This window comes from Lissotriton helveticus, chromosome 2_1 (assembly GCF_964261635.1).
Source record: "Lissotriton helveticus chromosome 2_1, aLisHel1.1, whole genome shotgun sequence".
NCBI lineage: Eukaryota > Metazoa > Chordata > Amphibia > Caudata > Salamandridae > Lissotriton > Lissotriton helveticus.
Window position 1 is genome coordinate 1,971,551,073 of NC_136059.1, and position 26,701 is coordinate 1,971,577,773.

Genomic DNA, 26,701 nt, shown 5'->3' on the forward strand with positions numbered 1-26,701 from the left:
CCACTGACATCCCCAAGGTCCTCTCTCCAGTCCTGATCATAATCCAACTGTTCGGTCAAAGGGTCACCTGACCCTTCCCAGTCCTCTGGGTGACAATCTGGCATGAAAGGGACCTCAGGAGTGATGATTCCGTTAGCGATTTAATTAGGTCTTATGTCAGGTCCAGCCGTGCCGAAATCAGGAAAGATGCAGAACTTCTAAAAGGGAACAGAATCGCCGCCTTTTGAAGAACAGGATCGCCGCCTTGGAAGAACAGGATCGCTACCTACTGGAAATCTGCCCTGAAGAAGTCTCTTAGGAGACGAAACACGTTGGCTATGATCTATGGAATTGTGGCGAGAGAATTAATTTATGAAAAATAAAGTGAACACTGCATCTGGAAATATATACCACGGATTTGGACAATTCTTCTTTATGTGCTACTAACTTGTGGATTGTGATATGACAAATTAATATCATTGTATAAGAGTGCTGAAACCTTTTGCATTGTAACTAAGAATCACTGTATGGCAAAGAAATAAAAGTGATATAGTTGTAAAAGCCGGTTTTGAGAAACAATAGAGGAAATGTCAACATGACTTACAATGTGTGCACATTATTAGGAAGTTGGGACGAGTTAGCACATTAAAGAAAATATTTAGGAGTAGCTGGCAAAGTCTAGGATACCTTAAAGGATATCAACTGTTTAATCTGACGACTAACAGCAGTGTTTAATGTGAGCTTGTGATGAGCACAGACTCTCATTCTTTGGGGCTAAGATGTATTTTAAATCATAATGTTTAGACCCAATGAAACTCAGAGAAGGATAGAAAAGGGAGAAGAAAAGAGAAAGTTACAAGAATGAGATAGAGGACTGTAATGTCTAGATGGTGGAGGAAAGATGCACAAAGCTGAACCAAGAACAGGCGGCTTTAGTAAGCATCAACGCCCATTTGGAGTCTCCTACGAACAACTTTGGGCCCTTGTACAAATGTCTTGTACTGGTGATGATACTTCCTAGAAGCAGCAAATGCTGATTGTACAGATAGAGGAAGAAGAATATATGTTAAATAATTTAGCTGTTCTTAAGGCCACTGCTATTGTATCAATGATATAAAGCCTGAAAAAGTGCCTAGTCAAGCTCTTACCTGGTTTCTCCCATAGCCATGGTACTGAGACAAGTTATGTGTTCTAAGATAACATATTGAAAATCAATGAAGAAGGTCGCCTAGCAGTTATGGACCAACTGGAACATTTCTCTGCCCTTAATACTGTGAACAACTCTATGCCGATAGACATTTTGGGCTAAGTAGGGAATGTCAAGAGCCATCCTTTGGCTTGGTTCTACAATTTCCTATCAGGAAGGACAGTGAGGGTGAATGTCTATCTATTTCTGTAATACACCTTTGTGATTTCATGTGGGTCCTCCCTCTCTCTACTAAATCTTAAACATTGAGTTATTGTTAAATGTATTGCCCTAAACCCAGCTCACTTGAGGGCTGGATGACTGAAGAATCTTCATGTTAACACCTCAAAATGTGATTTTTTTTACTCCTCACAATACAGAAAGGTGACAAAGATTTTTCATCAGCCACTAATAGGTCAAAATACCCTCTCACAAATACAGTAAAAACATGGTCATCGTTGATGAGGGCCTGAAAGCCAAAAACTCACAGGTATCCAGAAGCTGCACCTTCTATTGCTCAGTGTTTTAGACATTGATGCAGTTTCTATGAGTTCTGCACAGGTCCTCAATTAGATCCTGAATAGCCAATGATCTATACTGAGGACTATTAAACAAAGACTAAAACCACAATCACATGCTTCATAAGTTACAAGAGCTGTAGTTATACTTCTCTAGAGCATAAAAGGTAGGGTTAATGTTCTCAGGTGCAGGTAAAGCTACAGTGATTACATGTGAATAAGAATTACATTTAAAATGTTGGGCTTGTCTTTACAGTCCCAATATAAGTGTGCCCCAAACAATCTATGGGGGTGAAAATAGTGTTGAGGCCTTTTCACAAAGGTATTTCAGCCGTAAACGTATTTATGCCTAGCAGAAAATCACCAAGGGCTTTCAGGCCAGAGTAAATGAATGGACTACAGTGGATTTTTCTGGCACAAGTGTGGAGAAAACTACAATAGTAAATGCCACTCGAGGTGTGGCGAAACGAGTGTTCCAAGGTATGGTTTGCCTTGGAAGTTTGTGAAAGCCCACAAACATTTATGTTTGTGGGTATTCTTCAACTTCGATCAAAACCCTCAGACCTTGAAAATAGTCAGAGATTACTCCAGAGAGGGGCTGAAGTAACTCCCATTCAAATATGGGAAGGGGAATGGATGGAACTGCTTTCTCCACAGTGAAAAATATGGAGAAGGCTCTGTGGAGAAAACAAATTGTGCGTTTGTTCAGGGGGGTCCATCTTCTCTGTGTGGACTTCTACACTGTAGAAATCTGCAGCGCAGCAGTAATAGGAGCCTGCTGGAATTCTCCCAGTAGTCTCTATGCCTGGAAGCCTGTGCCTGGCACAGCTTTCGAAGTGTAATAGTGAACATTTTGTTCAGCAGGAACAAACATGTAAAGGTACATATCATGAGATGTAAAACTATGTCCATAATTTTGCATTTTTGGGAATAGGACCCCTGAGCTCTGGCATAGTTCTACATTCCTCAGACGAACCAACAAATTATTAGCCGTTTTGGTGGCTAGAGACCATCAGTTTCTTCACTCAGGAATCACACTTAGTCCTTCCTTGTTGAGCGTTTAGCTGGAAACTCAAGAATGTATTTATTTATTTGTAGATGTTATACACAATTGACCTAGCCACAGGGGCAGCAGAGTGCTTTAGAATGACTACTATAATATTAAGTATAATTAACAACAGGTATTGTCTGAGGAAAAATAAACGTGATATCATAGGAGAAACACATTTTTTTAAAAAAAGGCTCTGGTGCCATCTATAACAAAGCCTAGAGACCTCCTATGACCACCTGGGTAACACAAGCTGTAGAAATCAATCAAGTTACGAGCAGCATGGTTTAACACGGACTTAAGCACAACACGCCCCTTGGGGTAACTGCATACTTAATAAATCTGTGATCGATCAATCAATGAGTTGGGATAAACAGCAGTAGGATTTAGCTCTAGTAAATTATTTTCAAAGAAGGCCTTGCGCTCCAAGGTGTTAATGAGAGAGCCATAGGAACACTTGTGTCAGAGAGTAAAGAGCATATCTGTACGAGACAGTTTAAGGAAAGATAACCACTAATGGACTAATGATATACAGCTTGAGCATAGGCTTAACTATATACACCATAGCTACGCGAGACTTTGAGAATCTGACGGCAAAGGCTGGCATTTCCTTGACTTTTTTTTAATGCGAACCCTGAGGCAAGACCAGAATCATACTAGAAAGTACAAACGTAGCAGCTTCAGAAAATGTTATTTACGACTGAAATTTGATGAAAAGGAAATCCCGAAGGTGAAAAAATAAATAAAAAACAAGGTTCCTTCTACAGAGAATCGCATAACATACTGATTCGACTGCAGTTTCTAATTCAGCATATGTTATAGCATGTAAATCTGTAGCTCTGCAGTTTTAAAAAAAAATAATTTCACCTGGAATTGAAAGGAAAAAGAACGAAAACAAAATCAATTTTGATAAGCTCATACATTTTTTTTTTTAATCACCCTGAAGTTTCTGCCAAATAAACTATGGTCATGTGTTGTTGACTGTAATATGCTGTGCCAAAACAAACCTATCATAACGTTAAGTGGAATTCACGTTATTGGCGAACAGTTAAAGATGACAATTTTTTAAAACAGAAAAAGAAAATGTTCGTTTACCTGGGAGGTTATGCCACTTGTTGACGGCAAAGAGCCGGTTGGCAGTGACGGTGATGACTGCGGGTGCTGCCAGCCCAGGCTGGGTGTTGGCGGCCACGTGAGTGACGGGGGAGTTGGAGGGGAACTTCAGGACCATGATGACATCCTGCTGGGCCTGGTCTGTGAACATCAGCGGCGTCTGCAGGAGGAGATACTGTTGAGTGGGCACAACAGGAACCCAAACAAATGGGAGAAGAAAGGGAGGCACAGGAAGGGGTCAAGAAAGACGACAGGACAAGAGAAGGGAGACCCCATTATCATAAAGAAGCAAAAAGAAGCTGCAAGAGAAAGAAGCATGAGAAGCATCGGCAGGCCAGTGGAAACTGCAGGGAACAGAGCAGGTGAGGAGCGCTTCTGGAAATAATGGGATGTGTGTCAATGAAGAAGAGTGGGATGAACCATTGTTTAAAAAGTAACTGCATGTCACAGGTGTTTCCAAAATGACATGGACACAGGACCATGTATTTTGCTAAAGGCCTTTTTAAAAAAAAATATTATTCGAAACACTGGAAAGTAGGTGGAGACCTTCCTTTATTTCCCATGTTCTCCTGTTCATATGTGCTGTAGCAATATCTACAGCGCACACTTGATCAGCTTGACACAGTAGTCACCCAGATACTTATGTTTGTATACTCAGCCAGTCACACAGAAAATAAATCTTTGCAGGTATATCTAAATTATAATCAAAATGTGAAATGGCTGTTTCAAAGAGGGATGAATTATTATAACTGCGAGGTCAAACAGTGTAGGCTACGTTGTCTATTTCCAGTTGCCTGACGATATTTGCCAAACTGATTATTTAGAGATCGACAGAAGTCGGACACCACAACAAGGAAATAAAGAAAAAACAATTGCATGCACAGAATAAGCAAAGAAAAGTAGGCAGTCTGAAAGAAAACTATGCACAGGTTTTGAAAAATATTGCACATATTGCATTTGCAGAAATTAATAAAGTATAAAGACAGGGTTACTACATGGTAGTCAACAAAACGTGCCCAGTATTTAAGAAACGTGAATAAAAATGCTGGTCCAACAATTCGTTGACATCTATCCCTCGCTAATCTGAGAAAAAAAGATTAGGATCTTACAGTGGCTTAATTTACCATAAGCAGCAACGGTGTGCCATTTCTAATGCATCTAATGACATTTTACACGCAACTAATAGTCACTAGAAAGAAGGCCATGTTGGGCGAGCAGTCTACGGTTTCATGGCACGCGTCGCCAACGTGTACGTCTTAGGACAGTTTTGCCATTCCACTAACTCTCAGGCACCGTCCAAGCACTGGTTTCATTGTCATCACCTCTTGTCTTGTAAGGAAAGCTTCTATGAAACAATAATAAACATAGGCTCAATGGGTTTAACTGTACCCAGCCAGAGGACTCGCAGGTGCTCAACCCCGTCAATAAAAAGTACCTCGAGCATATGCTAACATTAACATATTTTTGTGTAGCTGTTGTTGTACTAGAGCTAATCTACTGCTTTTGGAGGGGTGTAGCTAGTTAGCGTCCTATTTCTGTAGGCATGTGCCGGATGCTCTCCAGCGTCCTTCCACCTCTCCGGGGGGGGGGGGGGGGGAATCCGAACCTGTGAAGGAGTGGTCAATGGTTACAAGGTGCCCTGGAGTGCTGCGCTGCGGGGTGTCCGCCTTCATTACTTACTTAGCAGTTACGAGCAGAAAACCATTTTATTAGGCTGAATACCTTAGGTGGCGCTTACAATTTGGATCTCTTAACCCATGTAACGGACATTTCTTCTTTCATTCTAAACCATTTGATTTCAGTTACACTTTGAGGATACATTTTCTTACTACATTAATAGCCAAACAAATGGGAGCTCATCAAGGATCTAGAAAGACGGGGTCTATTACGAAGACTAATTGTTTTGAACTGGCTGTCCATTGAGAAACGGGTACAGTTTAGGGCAGTGATATTGGTGCTCAACGCTTTAGAAGCTATTGGTCTACACCGCCTACTCTTACCCTGTAAGCAATGCTGCCTAGAAAAATATGTTTAAGGAGTTTTGTCTTCTTCAGAAGCGAAAGCGACCCAGGTTGAAATTCTAAACAGGCACTTGAAAGGGCTTATCAGTTTCCCTACTTGGATGTGACCATCGGAGATTATGGTAGATGCGATTAGAGTTTGCTGAATAGGTAACAATGGTTTGCTCAGTCTGTAGGTTTCTTGTTCAACCTGGTGGTGAATATAGCCCCTCTGCTGGAAATGTACAATAGGAAATGCATCTCGATGTTGACTTTTGGAGCCCTGAATCTGGGGCAACAGAAATGTGAACAGCCTTCAGATCGAAGAGAATCGATTTATATAGGCCATCTCTTCGGGGTGCCTTTGAGCAGCTCCAATAATGCTACCCATGATGAATTACGTGCAGGATGATGGGAGCACCAAATAAAGCTAGGTTCCTTGTTATTATTGTGCTCCATCAGGCATAATCAGCATGCTTTTTTGAATAAGGACATCATCCAGGACTGTATATTGTATGATAAAGGCTTAAAGGTACCATGGATCTCTTACAATAGGACTGGGCTTGCCTAATTGGATAGGCCTTCTCAGTTAAAAAAAACCCTACGGAAATCTCGAGTAAAGATAAAACCTGTGTAAAACAGGTCTTTATGGAAGCGAGGACCAGCAATAGGCTTGCAGTAGAGCTTAAAAAGTCTTCTAATAGAGAATATGAAGTGATTCATACCACTTATAGCTTGGAACCATATCGAGACCTGATAATTAGCCTTGGGGAACTGTCTCCTTTTACCAGGTTCAGATGTGGTTCCATTAGAAGGCTATTGAGCTTTCCCTTGAATCATTTTGACTCAGGGTCCAGTGATTAATTTGAGCCTGTGGTATCCCGTGCTCAGCACCAGAACTTAATTGTAAGAACCAGTTCTTATAACAGTCTGCCACATGGTGGCATTGTTTTTTAAAATTCTGAGATAAGCATACCTTTTGTTTATTAATTCAATATACATTAAGATTGACTAATACTTGCTGCGAAATCCAATCTTTTAACTTTGGGGTCCTGAAATTGTCCGAATTTTCACACTTGTAGGAGTGTGGCTTACTAGTTATGCTGTTTCTTAATTGACAGCAGCAATGGGCAGTCCAAGCGATAGTGGCCTGCTGATTAGAGCCCTGGCATGTTTTATTTTTTACAAATTAAGCACTGTCCGGGTCCATCTGCTTATACTCATGTGATGAATGCTCACCACAGAGTTTATTACATTGTACCCTTTCATATAAATTCTATGTTTTCTTTTTCTAGATTGTTTTTAATACCTATTTCAAAGATAAAGGGTACCCAAAGTTGTAAATAAACTTTAAACGTACTTCAGTAGCTCTCCTCCACGGAAGTGTATTTTAAAGTATGCCTTTTTGATCATCTATACGTCTTCGGAAGCCTTTAATGCTTTAATTGTTTTGATGTTGTCAGCATGAATAATAACGTTAGACTTCCATCTGTATTAGCTGCTGTGGTTTTTAACTGATTGATATATTCACTTTTTGTTATTTATTGCTTAGCTAGTGTACTTTCATAATTATTATTTAATAATCAAATAAAGTTAATAATTAATCACTGGAGCACTGACATGAATTATTCGCCTAAAAGACGTAATGAATGAACGGTCATAACAGAGGTTTTGGAAATCTCCAAAACCCAAATGCAATTCGGTTCGTTTTTAACATTGTCTTCCTGGTTCTTAGTTACTCTCTCTTTGGTTCTATGGCAACCCTAACACACGTCTTTTGAAAACGGCGTGCACTGCTAGTTTGACTGGTTTCGTTTCCCAGTTGTGCCAAGGCCACGTGTGATATGCAGTACCACATACCAACACAAACACAGGTATAATGTCACTTTCTTTGCCAGGTTCTGCTAAATTGACGCTCACGACCAAATCAGAAGGCCACATGTACTCAGCTCCAAAAGAAGCTTCAATGAACCCTGAATTGGCAGTTTGTGGCAAAGTGTCAGAGCTCACAGACTTCTATAGGTATTTCTAATCTAGGTTAATGATATCAGATTAGTCGCATATTAGGGTGTCAGCACTGTTCTTTGCTACCAAGAGTGAGAAATAAAATGGCATCATTGCCAGTTACACCTCTAAAAACCTGATGGTGAACATGAGGCAGTTAGTTCTGATGATCCCGGACATAAAGCGATCCGCAGAAATTAAAAATAATGTTCCGTCTGTTTGTAGCTTTACAACAGTGTCCAAAATTATCCTCTTGGATGGCTTTGCACAGTTCATGAGCAACATTAACAGCATGAGGCAAACTCTCTGTCCGCACTGAGTTCCAAGTTCAATCACCAAGGAAGGGGCAGAAATTAACACAGTTAAAATATATAGAGCACCATACCTTTCATGGATAAGGGAGCAGTACCTGCGACAATACGAATGAAAGATGAGACTTAACTAAATAGATACTAACTAGACAAGTTTTTACTTAAGCAGCCACTGGCTAAAGGTTTTCAAAAGCTGATAGTGTGACAAACACTCATCCCGGATAGGCTGAGCTGCAGCCAATGGGACAGGGAAATACAAATCACCCTAATGAACAAGTTACTTACGTTTGGTAATACTCTTTCTGTTGGATAGTCTAACCGCAGATTCCTCACCTTTAGAAAATTCCCCAGGTACGGTCTTGATCCAGAAAACTTTCAGTGCAGTGTTTCCATGCAATGCTAGCTGTCGCCGTGCAACTCAGTCTAGGCTTCATTCCACCCCAGAAGTGAAGGGATGAAGAAGCATATACGAGTCATCCCTATGAGCTGATGTCAGTTTCTTGCTTGAATCTTGCCATGCCCCCTCCCCGGAACAATTGTCAGTATCAGTGCACAGAGCTTTAATTTGGGATCTTTGAAGATGGTAAAAATACGAATACTCCATTGAACGAGGAGTTGGGAGGGTAGTGAGGAATCTGCAGTTAAAGTATCCACCAGAAAAAGCATTACCGAAGGCAAGCAGCTTGTTCTTATACTTCAAACTGAAGATTCCTCACCTTGTGAACAGACACCAAAGCAGTACCTTCAAAGATAGTACAGCTGTGAAATGGCTCAGACCAAAACATACTGCAAGACCAAAGACGTGAAATGCCTATCCGACAAACCTGACTGCCAAGGCAATAGTGCTTCGTGAACATGTGCAATGATGTCCATGTAGCAGCCTGACAAATATCCAAGACAGGTACTCTGCACACCAATGTAGTGGTAGCAGCCTAATCTCTGGTGAATTGAGCCCTCATATCAACTGGAGGTTGCCTCTTGGCCACTGCGTAGCACATCTTAATACAGAGGACTATCCATGGTGATATAGTCTGCTTCTCACCACCTTGCATTTCTTTGCCACAGACAATCCCACAAACAGATCATTGTCACCCGGTGGTCCTTGGTACGATCGATGCGAAAGCTCAACACACTTTTGGGGCCCAAATTATTGTGTCTCTCTTCCTCTTTCGAGGGAAGACATGGAGAATAGAATAAAGGAAAAGTACTAGGTTATAAGACATGAAAAAGAGTCAAAACCTTTAGCAGGAATGCTGCTCTGATCTGTTACGCATGTTTGGAAAAAAAAGTTGGTAGGGCAGTTGGACTGAAAGACCCTAGCTCACTCACATGATCAGCTGAAGTTATCGCAATGCGAAAGGCTGCATTGAGAGACAGGAGATGCAAAGGACAGTCATGCATTGGCTCAAGTAGGTACACAAAGAATAAATGATGGTCCCATTAAAGCATCACAAATGTTTTAGGTGGAAACATACATACTAAATCCTTCTGAAAATGCATAACAGGTGACTTAAACAAGGATGATTAGTCCAGTAAACACAAAAAGACCAACCAGTACCCTTTACCAGTGCCCACTACAAGACCTTGCTGGGCCAAAGATAACAAAAAAGCATGACAACCAACAGCTTTACCGTTTTTTTATTGTGGGAACCACACCAGACCTCAAAACTATCCCAGCACTCATAAGACACATTTTTCAGAAGAGTGCCTTTTCACCAAACTAGCATCTATAACTTCAGGAGGAAGGTCAAATGAAGTAAACTGCCCCCGCTCCATCTTCACGCATGGAAATATAAATTAAGATGGACCAGATGCAAGTCCCTGCCCTGCAGCTGCAACAGAAAATCCTCCAGCAATGGCAGCCTGATCAGAGGATAGATGCTCACATCCAGATGTTTTGGGTACTGCACTGTCCTGGTCCAATCTGGAGTCACTATAATAACTTGGGCCCAGTCATTTGCAATCTTCTTTGGAACTCGAAGCAGAAGAGAAGATGCTAGAAGGAATGCAGGAGTCCTGAGCTCCACTCTTGTGATAATGTGTCTAAAAGAGAGCTCTCTTGGAAACTCAAGCGTGCAAAAGTGTGGACACTGTGAATTCTCTGCAGTGGCGAAAAGATCCACCCAGGGTTCTCCCATTGCTGGAAGATACCCTGTGCCACCTGGGGGAACAACTACCACTTATGATCCACTGAGCATCTCCAGCTGAGTTTGTTCACCCTGGCATTTAAAGATTCCACCAGATAGTTCACAACCAGGGACATGACCTGATAGCTCAGCCAGTTCCAGAGGTGCAGATCCTCTTGGCACAGAACCTTACACCCCATTCCACCCAGCTTTTTGAAATACCACATTGCGGTGGGCATGTCCATAAGGAACTGAACCAGCCTCACTTTGATGGATAGTAATTAGGCTTTCAACGTGAAGCGAATGGCCTCCAAATCGAGCATGTTGATGTGGAGCTGGTCTCCGCCAGAGACCAGAGCCTTATGCTCCCTCCCATCTCTCTGATGACCTCCATAAACCCAACAGTGATGCATCTGTCACAACCATCAGCTCTCGGTGGAGAAGGGACAGAGGTTTGTTGCTGGTCCAAATGCAGTCGGACAGCCACCGCTGTAAGTCTTTTGCAGTCTCCTTCAAAATGAAGATGACATCTGACAGGTTCCCTTGGTACTGAGCCCACTGGCACTTGAGATCCCACTGCAGTCTGCATGTGCCACCTGGCATGATCCACAAGCAAGATGCAGGAGGACATTAAGTCTCAAAGCCACTCTCACTGAAATCCACAACAAGGGTGAAACATCAGGATCAAAGACTCACTGACCCAGAGGGAAGGTTCGAAACTGCACAATATCCATAATGGCTTTGAAGTCTGAAGAAAGAGAGCCCCGGCAAAGGAGGCAGGTGTGATTTTGGAATGTTGATTGAGAACCCCAAAGATGTTTGGGAGCGAGCTCCGTATCGGTGTCCTAAGGGGCAGAAAGAAAGGAACTGCCTGCAGTGCACAGGGGTGCTGCTTATTTGCAGCTGTAATGTCACTTCCGGCGGGACAAAGCCAACACCACCTACCGGCTCGCAGTAGCAATGCCATGAAAAATCTATTGATTCAATCGGGTGTCTAGTGGTATGCACAAGGAGAGGAATCTATGATTAGAAGCATCCATCAGAAACGATAAATATACGTGCTAAAATCCCTCCTTAAAACAGGCCTCTCTTCATACGTGGTGCACTTATCAGTAGGAGGATCAAAAACTTTGAAATAAAGAATAATGGGCAGTCTAACTAAAGTTGGAAGGTCGTCATGGTATTTTCGCACTACATGGGCTACTGTTCCTAAAATGAGGCCTGGACAGAAGCGTGGCCCCTTGTTTGATGGTTATCGTATAAACAAAAAAATGCTCAGCTGCTAAGAGCAGAACCACGCCTGGCGTCAGCTTCTCATAGTCGTACTCGCATACAGAATACATCGTCCGTAATTCGGTCACAGAATGTGTCGCTTCGAAGCCTGTGGAGCAGTCACGCAGACAGACGGAATAAACAGACTTGACCCTATGAGAACCTCAGCCGTGCCCATCGCCAACCACAATAGCTAAGACGGCAGAACGAAATAAGCCTCAGCTTGCAAACAGGAAGTCATCAGCAGGAACACCCCCCAGGTGCAGAATGATGGAACCTGCCACCTTTTTTTAAAGCTGGTGATTCTTAATATTGCTGCACAAGTCTGCACTGGTGCTTATGGGAGGGGATGGAGCGAGCAACCTTCGAAAAGGTGGCCATGCCTCTGCTTTTTATGACTGACTTGTGCTTTCAGGAACCATTCTGGAATGATCTGTATTCCCTACATGAACAGTGGTGCATGATAAGTGGCCCAGCCACTCCACTTTTCCACCAAATGGGTAGAAAAACCCGTCACACTCCAAAACAGTAAAATGAAGCAACATGACCATGTCTGAAAAGGGACAGAAGCATTGTTTTTCAACTTTAATACCGAAAGCGTTTTTACAACAGTTCACTCCATGCAGTGGAGTCACCTGAAAAATCCAAGAAAACCACTTGGATAAGGCCTGTGCATCATGGATGTTCTACATACCCCTGCTCCCGTGAAGGGCTGCTTATGCACTTGCTCCATGGGTTCAAGAAGCAGGTGAGGGGTCAGTGGCCAACTGCAAACAGCTGCAACCCCAAACAAGCAGCTTGCCCTAGTACACATGGATCTACGCTGTGCCCACACACCATTAAGGCTGCATCGTTAACGAAAAATGGGAAGCCTCTAATATTCTATGGCTGTAGGACTTCTACTACTGACCTTTACTAAACGCCCAGGTCGCCCCTGAAGCCACCGGAATACATGCAGCTTATACTCACATACAGCTACTAATAGAAAAGAAACACATTAGCATTTTTATTATCAGTCCTTTTTAAAAAGTTGTTAAGAGTACTTACAAAAGCATATTGCACCATGATTTCCGATTTGTACTCTTAGCATAAAGGTGTAAATAAAACAACTAATAAGCTACCCAGACACCTTTCTGAGCAAGTGGCTAAAAGCCAATCAATATTATGAGTTAAATCTCCCTGGATGCTCATTCAATTAAACGTGTCAGTAATGCCTCATCTGATGTGGCCTCAATTAAATCCAGCTATCTGATGGTGTAAAAACACAGGGGGATTCAGCAACAGCAGCAGCAGACAAATACGCAGCCTTCACTTGGCGGCTAATTACTACACCTGGTGTACATTACAATACGGCTCTTGCAATTAGCAAGCACTGCGCGACTTTAATTGTGGGCTGCAATGATATCGCATACAGAGCAGATTGGTCCACAAAAAAGAAAAAAAGAAGAAAAATACAGAGCAAGCGGCCACAGCTTCCTAGGAATTCTCTGAACACTGCTGCTATGTGCCACATTGTACATTTCTACGGGACACTCCTGTGCAAGACTAGACTTTCATAATAAAGAAGGGTCGCTGTTATTTACGTAATGCTCTGGTACGCAACGAAAGAGACCGAACAGGGCCCGAACTTGAATGTGGTTGCCACAAAAGCCAATGATGGAGAGAGGAGATTAACCAACTGCATTACAAAGGTTCTGTGAGTAAAGCAAGTTGCGAGACCTGAGTGGCAAAGTGAACACAGAGAAGCAATAGGTGCCTCTGACTGCCATTACGCTTCCTGTGCACAGCAGCACCCAAACATGCTTAGGTGCTTTGGGCTCAGGACGCACCTAGGCTCAGCAGCTGTGAGTACCTGATTAACAATACAAGGTAGGGATCAAATTCTTCTTTACTTAAAATGAGAAGGTGACGTGTGAGCAAAATGTGTACAATCCGCGAAAAAAAGTAAAAGTAGTGCTCGAGGGGGGGAAAAGAGTTTATTCAGCGAAAACCAAAGTCTAATAAGGAAGGTCAAATGTAAAAGTTACTTTCCTCTAGTACGATATTTTTGATGTATATTTTATCTATTTGCAGATTTCTCACCTCTTAATTTGTAATACGGCACCAGGCACTAGACGGGTCCAGAAAACATTTTTGCATGGCTCAAACGATGGTAGGGGGGTCCTAGCTCTGTTCAATGACAAAAGTGATGTCACTGAAAGCTCAATAATCCCATAATTTGACCCCACGGTTGTGCCAATGTGTTTCTCATCTGTTGTTTCCGTGCGGCTGGGGTGGCAAGGTGAGACTGAAATCAGGTAAAATATGTAGTGCAATAATAGAACATTTGGGATCTTATTATATTGGTCCATAACCATCCATCAGCGGGGAGGTGGGAGAAATCAGTGAGGAATCTGCAGGTATATAAAGTAACCACAAGAAATATTGTTACCAAATTACATTTTTCTTGTGATGGATATTCTACCTGCAGATTTCTCAGTAATACTAACCTAGATAATGGAGGACCTTGATGGATGGTTATACTAGGAAGTTCTGTACCATGGATCGGGTGAAAAGCCCATCCCCCCTCACTTCCGAATCCAGGCAATAGGGTTTGTGAAGTTGTAAAGGGACGACCAGCTGACTGCTCTGCATATGTCACCTACAGAGATTCCCCTAGCCAAGGCAGATGTTGTGGATTTGGCTCTTGTAGAATGAATCCTAATACCCTGTTGGTGGATTCTTTTGGACCATAGCATAGCAGATTTTGATGCATGAAACGATCCATTTAGATAATGTTATTTCTGTACTACCTTCCCATTCTGGTTGTCACATAACATACAAAAAGCTGGTGATCCTTGCAGAAGTCCTCTGTGCTGTCCATATAAAAACTCATCACTCTTCTTGGAGCCTGTGCAACCTCTGCTCCTCCTCCGTGGCAGGGTGGGGACAGAAAGAAGGTACAATTATGGATTGGCCCAGATGGAAGGGGCTCAACCTTTTGAAGGAAAGCACCTCTGATTATGAAGCCTTACTTGTCAGGGTAAAAAGCAGTGAAGGGGAATTTGATGCTCAGTGCCTGCAACTCACCGATGCGCCTAGCAGAATTGATAGCAACACGAAAAGCTGGTTTGATAGCAAAGAGTCATAATGAACAATTGTGAAGAGGCTCAAAGGGGCCCTCATCGAAAAAGTGGGAACCAGATTGAACTCCCACTGTGACATATATGGAGTAGGAGGAAACATACTAGTCCAAACGTTTCAAGAGCAAGTAACTTACTTTCGGTAACACTTTAACTGGTAGAGACTATCTAGCCGCAGAATCCTTACCTTAGAATTATTCCCAAGTATCAGACTGGCTTTTTTTTTTTTCATGAGCAGTACCCTTGCACACTGTTAGGTGGAGTAATTTGGCTCCGTATGGCATCGCCCACGCCAGAAGCCATGTGCGGGGTGCCTATATAGGAGCTAACCAGTGTGCCGACTATAGTTTCTTTTCACAAACTTCCACAGGAGCGCAGAGCCATGAAGAACTTTGAGCACTAGTGTGGAAAACTAGGGCACTGAAGCGGAAAATCCCTGTCCCTATAAATCTGTTCCCAGAGCGGGGAGGAGAGGTGGGTCGTTAAGGAATATGAAGCTAAATAGAATTTCTACCAGACAAGGTGTTACCAAAGGTAAATAACTTCTTCATCTGATAGAAACTTCTAGCCTCAGATTCCTTACCTTAGAATATATAGCCAAGCAATACCTCTCCCCGGAGGAGAGTCTGCGAAACCATTTCACACCAAAAAGTCCAGCAGGACCAAACAAGCAAAGTGCCTGCCCCGAAGGACTGGACTGTCAAGGTAATAGTACTTGGTGAACATGTGCAGAGAAGCCCAGGTTGTTGCCTGACAGATACCCAGCACAGGAATTCCGCATGCTAATGCAGTGGTCGCAGCCTTAGATTTGTTGGAATGAGTACATGGGGTTGCTTCCTGGCCAGTTTGTAGGAGATTTTATTGCAGAGTACAATCCATTGTGAGACAGTCTGCTTCTACACTGCCTTTGCCTTTTTTCTCTACTGCATACCCCACGAAGAGTTGTCCGTCCACCCAGAATTCTTTAGTGCGGTCAAGGTAGAACAACAACGCTCTTCTTGGGTCAAGTTGAGGGAGTCGATCCTTTTCCTTAGAGGGATGCAGCGGAGTATAAAAGGTAGGCAGGGTGATGGATGAGCCTACACAAAAGGGAGTGAATACTTTTGGAAAGAGAAGGAAGCTCTGGGGCGGAGGACCAGCTTGACCAGAAAGATGTAGAGGTAGGAAGGCTTAGATGACAGAGCTTGGAGCTCACTGACTCGGGTGCATGTAATGGCCACTAGGAGGGCTGTCTTGATGGTAAGAATCCTGAGAGTACAGTTGTGCAGTGGCTCAAAAGAAGTGCACATCAGAAAGGTGAATACTAGATTGTGGTCACATTGAGGCATGATGTAGGTGGGATCGTGTTAAAAACCTTTCAAAAAAACTATTTACAAAAGGAGATTTGAACAGGGATGGCTGATCTGGCAACCACAAAAATGCTGAGATGGCAGAATACCTTTTAAGGTGCCCAAAGCAGAGTCCTGCTGGGCAAGAGAAAGAATAAACAGAAAAACCTGATAAATGGGAGCAGAAAGGGGGTCAACATAATTGTTTGAACACTATGCCACAAACTGCTGCCAAGATAACATTGCAGATTTCGGGCAGAAGGTCAAAAGCTATCAGCTGTCGCCACTCAATCTCCATGTATGAAGGTGCAGCACTGCCAGGTTAAGGTGGAGAACCCTCGCCTGCTGCTGTGACAGAAGATCGCCAAAGGAAAAGCCTGAGCGGAGGATCGATGTCCGTGCTCAACAGCTCGGGATACCAAACTCTCCTAGCCCGGTCTGGAGTCACAAGGATGACTTGGGCCAGGTCGTTCCTCAGCTTCTTGAGAACTGTGGCCAGGAGTGGTATGGGCGGAAAGGCATACAGGAGGCTTGAGCACCATTCGAGATTTAGAGAGAGCCGCCTTGGAAACTCCAGCGTGCAAAACTGCGGACATTGTGCATTCTCTGCAGTGGTGAACAGATCTAACCAGGCCTCTCCTGACTGCTGAAAGAGTCCTTGCCCCACCTCCGGACAGAGATGCCATTAGTTATAGGCTAGGGATCCTCGGCTGAGTTTATCTGCTCTGGCTTTCAGAAAGCCCGCAGGTGTTGCCCTGTTGTTCCAGCCAGGTCTGGAGGTACGGGGCCTCTTAACAAAGAGTCCACAAAGCCACCCTACCAGGTTTGTTGCAGTACCATATGGCTGTGGTTCTGAAATTCTGGACCCTACTGTTGTCCCGGTATCGAGGTCCGATACCCGTGTCCCGAAACATCAACGTACCATGACGAATTTGGTGTCGACGAACCGATAATGATTAGGACATCATTCCTATGCATTTGCGTCATGATCGAGGTATGCCAACACCCCTGAATCGTAGTTTCCGTCCCGACCCCTCAGACTCCATTTTGTAAACGGTATCCATCTTGTGTCTTGCCCTCATGATAAGTCAATTAAAGGTCGAGCTTGATCTAAAAGGACACGTCCACCTTCCCTGACTTCCCCCTGACCTGTCCCAACTGACTCCCTTGCCTCCAGCCAAACCTGTTTGGGCAGCTCCTCGCCCAGTGGCCAAACACGATAGCATCAATGCACAACATACCACAAACCATTCACCGCGTACAGATCATGTTTTCTACACACATACACACCTGTCCACGCTCCCTGTTTATGGCCAGTTTTATGACTAGGAGGTGCATTCTTTTATTGGGGCTTCACCGATATCTGATGGGAGTTCCGGGCCTGGCTAGGTAATCTATCACGAATTGGACATCTAAAATACGGGCTTGCCTACATGACTTCGCTCTTTTGTATTATTGTAGAAATATGTGTATAGCCATATCATAAACTCAAGAATTCTTGCTTGCAGCTATTATTTCTGTATATAAGGAGAAGGCTGGTTCTGTAAAAACTAACAGTCTCCTGAGAACACATGACCCGTGCTTGTCGTGCTTCTAAGACACCGGTTACTTGGTAGCTGCCAATAAAACTTGATCTCTGACTCGACTAGAAGACTTCGTGTTTCTGTGGTCCGGAACAGGGAGAACTCAGAGGTCTTCGGGTGTTATCCCCTGGCACCAAACGGGTTCCTAAAAACCCGTTACCTCAGTTGGCGCCCAACTCGGGGCGGTATCAAGCGGCGACGGTCCAAGCCAGATGTTCGTGAGGAGCTTCGTGTGAAAACTCCAGAGGACGGCCAGCCACTTCAGCGACCCCTGTATGTCGACGTGGTTCCGAAGGTCTTTGCTGCGAGGTTCCCCGCGTCCCGACGGCTACGAAGGACTATCGCCTTGTTTTGGACCCAGTGATCCTTGGTAGAGCGAAACGATAGACGAGTCTTCTAGCGACGTCACGATCTTCAAATACTTCAGTTAGTCACGATCTTCAAATACTTCAGTTAAGTATAAGTGGAGCGTCTCCCAGTCCTTAGTTTGTCCTTAGTTTTTGGTATCCTTGAGATACGCTTTGATTTGGTACTTGCAAGCCCCAAAGCCGAAGGACTTGTGTATTCACGAGAAATATCGTAACAGATAATCCTTTGAAGTTTGAAGCTAGACTAGTGAGCAAAGATGCCTGGTTTTAGCAGACTTGGAAACTTGTTTTGTCTTGGTTATAGTAAGGACTCCCGATTAGAGGATTCCTGTCCGGTTCCTCCGATTGGAACTCCAACATATGAGCTCTATGTAAAGCACGGCGTAGGTCCTATCACATATAATGAAGTGTGGATAAAATACACCCGCAAGGATGGTGTTTTAAAATGGCCCCAATATGGTAGTTTCGACTCAGAAATATTAGATAACCTAGAGGTCAAATTATTTAAGAGAAAAGCCCGGCCGGCGATGTTTGACTCTTTCCGCTTATGGCGCAAAGAAGCCAAACAGAAAGAAATAAAATTAGCAAAAAGGAATAAAAGGTATGTCAATGGTGCAAGCTGCCGTTGCATACAGGGATAACGAGGAAGAGCAGGAAAACAAACAAATACTTAGGAGCAAGAAACTAGCAGTAGATAAATGCTACCCGATGTTACCAAATAAGGGACAAGGTCAAGAGGAGAGATCCGAGAAAGATCCATTAATGTCCCACTTATTAAGCTCACCTCCACCGTATGCGTTAGACGCTACTACAACGCCAAAGCATTTACTATACCGCGCCCCGGCGCACGTAACCCAGCTCTTGCACGAACGCCAGCTTCTCTTCAGCTGGTTTCTACTTCTCCGGCGCAGCCTTCTCAAGGGCCGCCATCTTTGCTACCTACTCCATCTACTTCTACGACTATGCCTACAGCTCCAGCTATTGTCTATGATACTACGTCTGCTTCTACTTCAACTTCCTCTGCTATTGCCTCTACTTCTTCTCTGCCTCAGCCTGTTTTTTCCGATGCACTTGCTCCTCCGCAAGGTTCTCCTTCTATTAGACAAAGAGTGACCGGTACCGTCACTGGTCTGCTTTCACCTTTCTTCGGGTCGCCTAAAATGACCCCTAAAACAGAACATAGACAGTCCCGTAGTCAACTGCCTGATTACGGGGAAAGAAAAGTGCTGAATGAACTAGCCCGTAAATGGATTACGGATACTGTTAGATATGATGTTCAGTCTGTTATGGAAGTTTTCCGTCAATGGAATGCACCCACTCAGAGATACGTATTCGAAGAAATGTGTGTATATCTGGGCGAAGATGTGAAGACAAATGATACCAAATACACAATGAACGAACTATGGCGTACACGCTTCAAGTTCTATGAAGGTATGATTATAGGTGCAGATGTTGAGAAAGCGATAGAGTTATTGCTCTCTTATAGGAGTAAGGGAAACGTCTCTAGATCATGTCACGAAGACGATGCACCAGACGGGAAAAGAGCGAGACAGTACCCCATGAGAGAGGTTCCTCCGGTTTGGAGGGAAGGTGATGCGAATGCAAATCCACCAATTCTGCCTCATTTCCAGCGTGTATGGGTACATGTCCCCTGGAAAAGATCCGATGTCTTAGCACTCAAGCAGACACTGCCTGATCCTCGTAAAAACCCGACTGGGTATTATAAGGAGTTATCACAAACTGCAAGCTCATGTATAATGAATTTAGCGGATATCGACATGTTGTTTGGGAACGTTGTTCCACATCCTCTATGGAGCAAAATACGTCATACGAACCATGACCAAGAACTAGGTGACTCATGGGCGAACATTGCCGCTATAGATGCTAGACAAATTGGTGGTTCTAAACCTGAGCCGTTAATAGCTGAACTTCCCGGTAGAATTATCGCGTACAACGATAATGCCTGAAGTACGCGTAAACTGGGACAAGCTATCTGCGTGCAAGCAGAAGAAAGATTAGAATGTGTCTGACTTTTTCACAAGATTTGAGGAGACTTTCACCGATCATAGTGGTCAGGATATGGCTACCGAGGGTGGTCAAAGATTGTTTGTAGACAAATTCGTACATAATTTAATCCCTGAACTGTGTAATAAACTGAAAGATTCAGAGAGTGCTTGGGCTGTCTCTACGTCAGCGCAAATTTTAGCTACAGCCCAGTACTACGAAAATAGGCTCAAAGACGAGCTAGATAAAGTCGACAAAAAGACAAAAGATTTAAAAACTAAAGTTCTTCTCCAGCAAGCCTATCCGCCTCGTACGACTAGTCAGCCCAATTACCAACAACAACAGCAGTATTCGAGAAACGCGCAAGGAAACGAGTTTTCCCATCAGCGTATTGCTTATGGCCCGAATCAATGTGCGTATTGCAAAGAAGAGGGTCACTTTAAAGGTAATTGTCCGGCTCTTGCGCGACGTTTGAGCGGTGCTTCAGGTGTAAGGGGAAGAGGTGTTCAACATGCCCCTAGAGGTAGGGGCCGTGGAAATTTCACCCAGAATACAATTTCTTTTCCGCCTCAGAATTCGATGAACAGCTTTGACCAACAGAATAATGCGTCGTCCAGGTCAGCTCAGTACTATGCTGACGACTATTACACGGAACACGAAAATGAGGGTAACGATTGCTAGGACAGCCATGGACAAAGAGAGGGAGTTGTTTCAGTTCCAGTAGATCAGAATGGACCTTATGTCAAGGTAATTACCTCAGGAGTGTCAGAGCCATTTCTGCTGGATACTGGTGCTACAAAAAGTTCTATCATGCACTCGAAACTTCCTGGCGCACCTTTGTCTGGCGAAATTAATGTTTCAGTAGGTTTCTCTGGCGCCCCTGTTAGGAACCCGATCTCCAGTCCTATATCTCTTTCTATTGGCCCGTGCGAATTAGAAGCACCCCTCATTCTTACAACAGGTTGCGGTGAAAATTTGTTAGGTTTGGATTTGCTAAAAAGGTTATATGCGACTCTGTACTGTTCCCCCTTGGGAGTACAACTTACTTTAGGTAAGAAAGTCATTTCTCCAATGTATTTGTCAAAGGACAATATTCCGACTGAATTGTCATCACTTCCTGATATACTTTGGGCTAATGGCTCTAATGATGTAGATCGTTTGGAGATAGCACCGTATGTCATAACATTGAAAGCCAACGTTAGGTTGCCACGTATTCCCCAATACAGAATATCTAGCGAATGTGAAAAGGCATTATTGACGATTGTTTATTACCTGATTGATAAAGACGTCATCGAAGAAACAACAGGAAATGTTTGTAACAGTCCAGTTCTGCCCGTCTTAAAGCGTACTGATCCTTTACAACCGCCTGTGTACAGGTTCGTGATCGACCTCAGAGAAGTGAACAAGATAGTTATCCCACAGTTTCCAGTTGTCCCCGACATTACTGCTTTATTGACGATGGTTCCAGCTTCAGCAAATTGGTTCTCGGTGATCGACCTGAAGAACGCTTTCTTCAGCATCCCGATTGCCGAGGAGAGTAGAGATATTTTTGGATTCCATTTAGGAGGACGAAGCTTCCGCTTCAAGTGCGCTCCTCAAGGCTACTGCGAAAGCCCATCAATATTCAGTCAGGCCCTGAAAACACAACTAGACACGATTATTCTACCGAATGGTTCAACTCTGATTCAGTACGTAGACGATCTGCTGATCGCTGCAGACACTGAAGAAATTTGCAAACGAGCTACGCTGTCATTATTGCATCACTTATGTAACATGAAGCACAAAGTCTCTCTTTCCAAACTACAATTTTGCCGACAAGAATTAACCTACTTAGGTCACATCTTGTCGAAGGAGGGAAGGAGACTGACACCAGAAAGAATACAGGCAATTGCAGAACTGAGTGCCCCAAGGACACAGAGAGAGGTTCGAGCCTTCTTGGGCATTACATCGTACTGTAGACAATGGATACCGAATTTCTCACTACTAGCTAAACCCTTGCTGGCACTACTCTGCAAAGACACGCCAAATCCTATGCCTTGGTCTGAAGATTGCCAGACGAGTTTCCACGAGTTGCGTGATGCATTATGTTCAGCTCCTGTGTTGGGAAACCCCAACTACAGTAAGCCTTTTACATTATATGTCCATGAGAAGGAAGGTTGTGCATTATCAGTTTTAACACAACATTTTGGGGACAGACAGCGCCCATGCGCGTATTTTTCGGCAACTCTAGACCCTGTGGCTAAAGCCCTACCAAGTTGTCTGAGGGCTACCGCCGCATCAGCTGTCTGCATCCGACAATCCGCTGGCTTAGTCATGAACAATACTCTGATCGTTATGGTTCCGCATGCAGTAGACATTTTACTAAACAGGGCGAAGACACAACATCTTACTAGCGCTCGACTATCCAGTTACGAACTTACACTGCTAGCAAGTCACATCCACATAAAGAGGTGTGATACACTGAATTCCGCAACGTTATTACCCATTCCGACAGAAACAGACAAGATTGATAACCATGACTGCTGTTTTAGGACAGAAGAAGAGACAAAAGGGAGAGTAGACTTACAGGACACTCCCCTTCCTGAATGCAACGATACTTTATGGGTTGATGGTTCATGTTTCAAGCTGCCGAATGGTGATACGACTGCAGCATATGCCGTAACGACATTACACACCATTATAGAGACCGCGCGCATTTCCCATAATTCTGCAGAAGCTGCAGAGCTAATTGCGCTTACCAGAGCATGTGTGTTGGCGAAAGGAAAGCGAGTGAATGTGTACACTGACAGCCAATACGCCTTTGGTGTGGCTCACAGTTTTGGGAGATTGTGGCGTGAACGTGGGTTTCTTACGTCACATGGAGCAAAGATACAACATGGTCAGTTAGTTAATGCACTCCTCGAGTCACTGACCTTGCCACTACAAGTTGCCATTGTAAAATGCAGTGCACACAAAAAGATTCAGGATGATGTTGGCCGCGGGAATGCATTTGCAGACGAGGTTGCGAAAGAGACTGCAAGGAACACAATGAGTCGGATGTATGTTGTAGGTCCCGCTAGATGGATTACTGATGTGGGAATGTGTGAGGACACCATCGAAAGCGTGAAATCTATACAAGCCGAGGCAACGGAGAAAGAGGTGAATGAATGGAGAGAAAGTAAGGGTAGGTTAGATGCGAATGGTTGTTGGGTCGAATTGTCAGAACACCAGCGATGGCTATTACCTAACGCCTATGTACTTGCAGTAGTAACAATGGCTCATGGATTTGCGCACATCAGTTCGAAAGGAATCTGTAAGGTATTGGCCCCAGTATGGCAAAATAGCAATATCCCGAAATATGCAGAGAATGTGGTCAGAAACTGTATGGTGTGTTTGAAGTACAATCCCGGTAGGGGAACCCCAACTCCAGCTGGTCATTTTGCGCCTCCAACGTATCCGTTCGAGGTTTTGCAGCTCGATTTCATTCACATGGAGAGATGCAACAATCTGAAGTATGTGCTCGTTGTTGTTTGCACTTTCTCCAGGTGGGTGGAAGCATACCCCCTTAAGGACAATACTGCCTTGTCAACTGCCAAAGCCCTTGTCAAAGAGTTCTTCCCGAGATTCGGCATGCCTAGAATCGTCTGGAGTGATAATGGAAGTGAATTCGTAGGACGCGTGATGAAGAGAGTGTGTGAGTGTTTAGGCATACAACAAAAGTTCCACTCGGCGAATCACCCCCAATCAGCTGGATTAGTAGAGTGCTACAATGGCACTTTAAAGCTCAAATTAGCCAAGATCCAAGCCTGTACAGGTCTTAAATGGCCTGACGCCTTGCCCCTAGCACTCTTGTCAACCAGAATGACCGTCCATTCCAGGTTAGGACTTAGCCCCCATGAGATAGTGTTTGGCCGCCCAGCCAACGTCTGGGGCGTGCCAAGGCCAAAGAAACTCAGCGAAGTAGAGCACCCCGTACCGCTTGACTATTTGTGCGAATTAACAACTAAATTGCGTGTTTTACACCAACAGGTTCACAGTTCCTCTCCGCCAGCCTCCGACGATCCAGGTCACTCCATCGCACCCGGCACATGGGTCTTGGTGCGGAATTTCCAGCGCACAAACAACGGACAGCCGAGGTGGACCGGACCATACCTGGTACTTCTTTCCACGAGATCAGCTGTTCGGGTGGAAGGCAAGAAGAACTGGGTGCACGGGACCCATTGTAAACGGGTCCCTCTGCCCCTTCCATACGACCGGTGGGTCAAGGAAGGAATTGCCGACTCCGAGACAGAATCCATACCTCGCTTCATCCCTTTCAGCGATGCACGTTTAAAAGAAACTGGTACCGAAAAGGAGAGTGATCATATTTTACAAGGACTTGTGCCACCGTCTATGCAGTTGGACACTACCGAACCTGAGACATTGTTTGAAGACCACACCGTACCTGGGAAACAACAATATAATCTAAGGTCAAGACAAAGAGACAAATAAAAAGCAAACCAATGCGATTTCCCTTCCCCCAAGAACTATTTTGATTTTTCAGCTCTCTCACTCTCAGGAAACTTGCTCATTTTTGATTTTCGAACCGCCATCCGGTTCTGCTGCTAGGGTCGCGGTTGAAGTCTGGGGAGTGCAACTGGGGACGTTTAGGTCAACGGTTCTGGTTGGTCCAAGGGAGTTACCCCGGACTGAACAGAGCGCACTCCCTGGCAGAACCAACCTACCACCGCGGGCAGCAACTAGAGGATGGAGTTTCCTAGGGTAAAGAGACCTACCAGACTCACGAACTTTGAAAGACAATTATGCACTGTACTGGCCAAAAGAAGGTTTTTGATAACATGTATTTTAATGTTGTGTAGCATAACGATGTTTTTGACTGGTTATACTCTATTCGTATTCCAAGTTACTTTTTCAAATGACACCCGGCCACCAACTCCTCCTACTATCTCTCCACACTACTTTCACCCTCTACCTGAACACGAGTCTGCCAGAAGACTCGAATTTGTAAATAACTCATTCATTCAACTTCTACACCAACACCAGTCCATAATGAACACATCGAACTGTTGGGTATGCGGACTCATGCCGCACACGACGGATAAGGGTATCCCATACTTCATCCTGCCATTCAGTTATTATGGTTCTCTGTGGGCTTTCCAGACCATGTTCCTATTCGCCCTAGAACCATACCCGACCCGTTCTACTGAGAGTGATTCCAGTAACAAGGCACTAGTAGCAGGGATAAGAAATATGAGTAGAGAGTTCGACACCTATCTTACGATTCCCAAAGATGAACTCACTCCGTACACTCGTTGGAACGTAACTAAATATGGGGTTTACCTGAGTAAGAGCCAGACAGCAAAGAAATCCCGCCCAGTTTGGATAGTACCCAACCGAGGTCACTTATGTTTACAAGGTATCGGCAGGGATCCCAAAGCACAATTAGGAAAGAGTATATGCACGGAAACATATGTGTTCGCTTCCCGAACTTCCCCAATACTATTAGCAGCCAAAGGCACGTATTTCGTCTGCCATGACCAAGCCTACACCTGGTTGCCCCCTGACTTCTCAGGTACATGTTTTATCCCATTTCTGCTGCCTCCCACCTACACGGCCAGAGCAGATTACCATCGGACAAGGACAGCTAGAGGTGTCGTGAGTAAAGACGACACAGCGGGTCAGGAATTCGCTGACTTCGCAAAGGGTTTTCTGCCATTTTGGGGGCCTATGGTGAACAGCAGGAATATTCGCCAGTTATCGAGGATAGTTGAATCCGCCGTGATTACAACGGCCGGAGCCCTTGGCAATTTGACGACCGAACTTCAGTCGGATCGACTTGTGACCCTTCAGAACCGAGTTGCCCTAGATATCATACTCGCCGATCGTGGTGGTGTGTGTAGAGTGATCCAATCCAGTTGTTGCATTTTCATCCCTGATAACGCACCGACAGTGTACCAGGCCATCTCTAAGCTACACGAGATATCTGGTTCCCTTCACGTAGAAAAAGGGGACTGGTCCTTACTAGGGTGGTTCTGAGAACTGATCGCTACCTGGGGATGGAAAACACTGATCTTCATTGGGATGATCTTAGCACTTCTGTTTATGTTCTGTCTGTGTGTACAGTGCGCTCCTGCATTATGTGGCCTTTGTGCTACCTCATGTGTACGGAAGCCTGTGTCAAGGGACGAACTGAGCAACAGAATGATGCTACAGCAGCATCTCCACGAATTCCTTCATACAGACTTAGACTCGGATTAACATTAATTATTGCCTTATATGAGGGCAAAAGGAGGGTCTGTGGTTCTGAAATTCTGGACCCTACTGTTGTCCCGGTATCGAGGTCCGATACCCGTGTCCCGAAACATCAACGTACCATGACGAGTTTGGTGTCGACGAACCGATAATGATTAGGACATCATTCCTATGCATTTGCGTCATGATCGAGGTATGCTAACACCCCTGAATCGTAGTTTCCGTCCCGACCCCTCAGACTCCATTTTGTAAACGGTATCCATCTTGTGTCTTGCCCTCATGATAAGTCAATTAAAGGTCGAGCTTGATCTAAAAGGACACGTCCACCTTCCCTGACTTCCCCCTGACCTGTCCCAACTGACTCCCTTGCCTCCAGCCAAACCTGTTTGGGCAGCTCCTCGCCCAGTGGCCAAACACGATAGCATCAATGCACAACATACCACAAACCATTCACCGCGTACAGATCATGTTTTCTACACACATACACACCTGTCCACGCTCCCTGTTT

The 26,701-nt window shown here is 44.3% G+C and overlaps 1 protein-coding gene across 2 annotated transcripts in view; it reads right to left on the minus strand.

The window, feature by feature from the left end:
- The window catches only part of LRBA (LPS responsive beige-like anchor protein), a 2,244,423-nt gene that overhangs the window by 169,864 nt on the left and 2,047,858 nt on the right, over positions 1–26,701 (minus strand). For both annotated transcript variants that reach the window (XM_078676915.1, XM_078676916.1), the window contains exon 50: positions 3,827–4,004. In XM_078676915.1, coding sequence (XP_078533041.1) covers positions 3,827–4,004 — 178 coding nt within the window. The remainder of the gene's footprint in view (positions 1–3,826; positions 4,005–26,701) is intronic.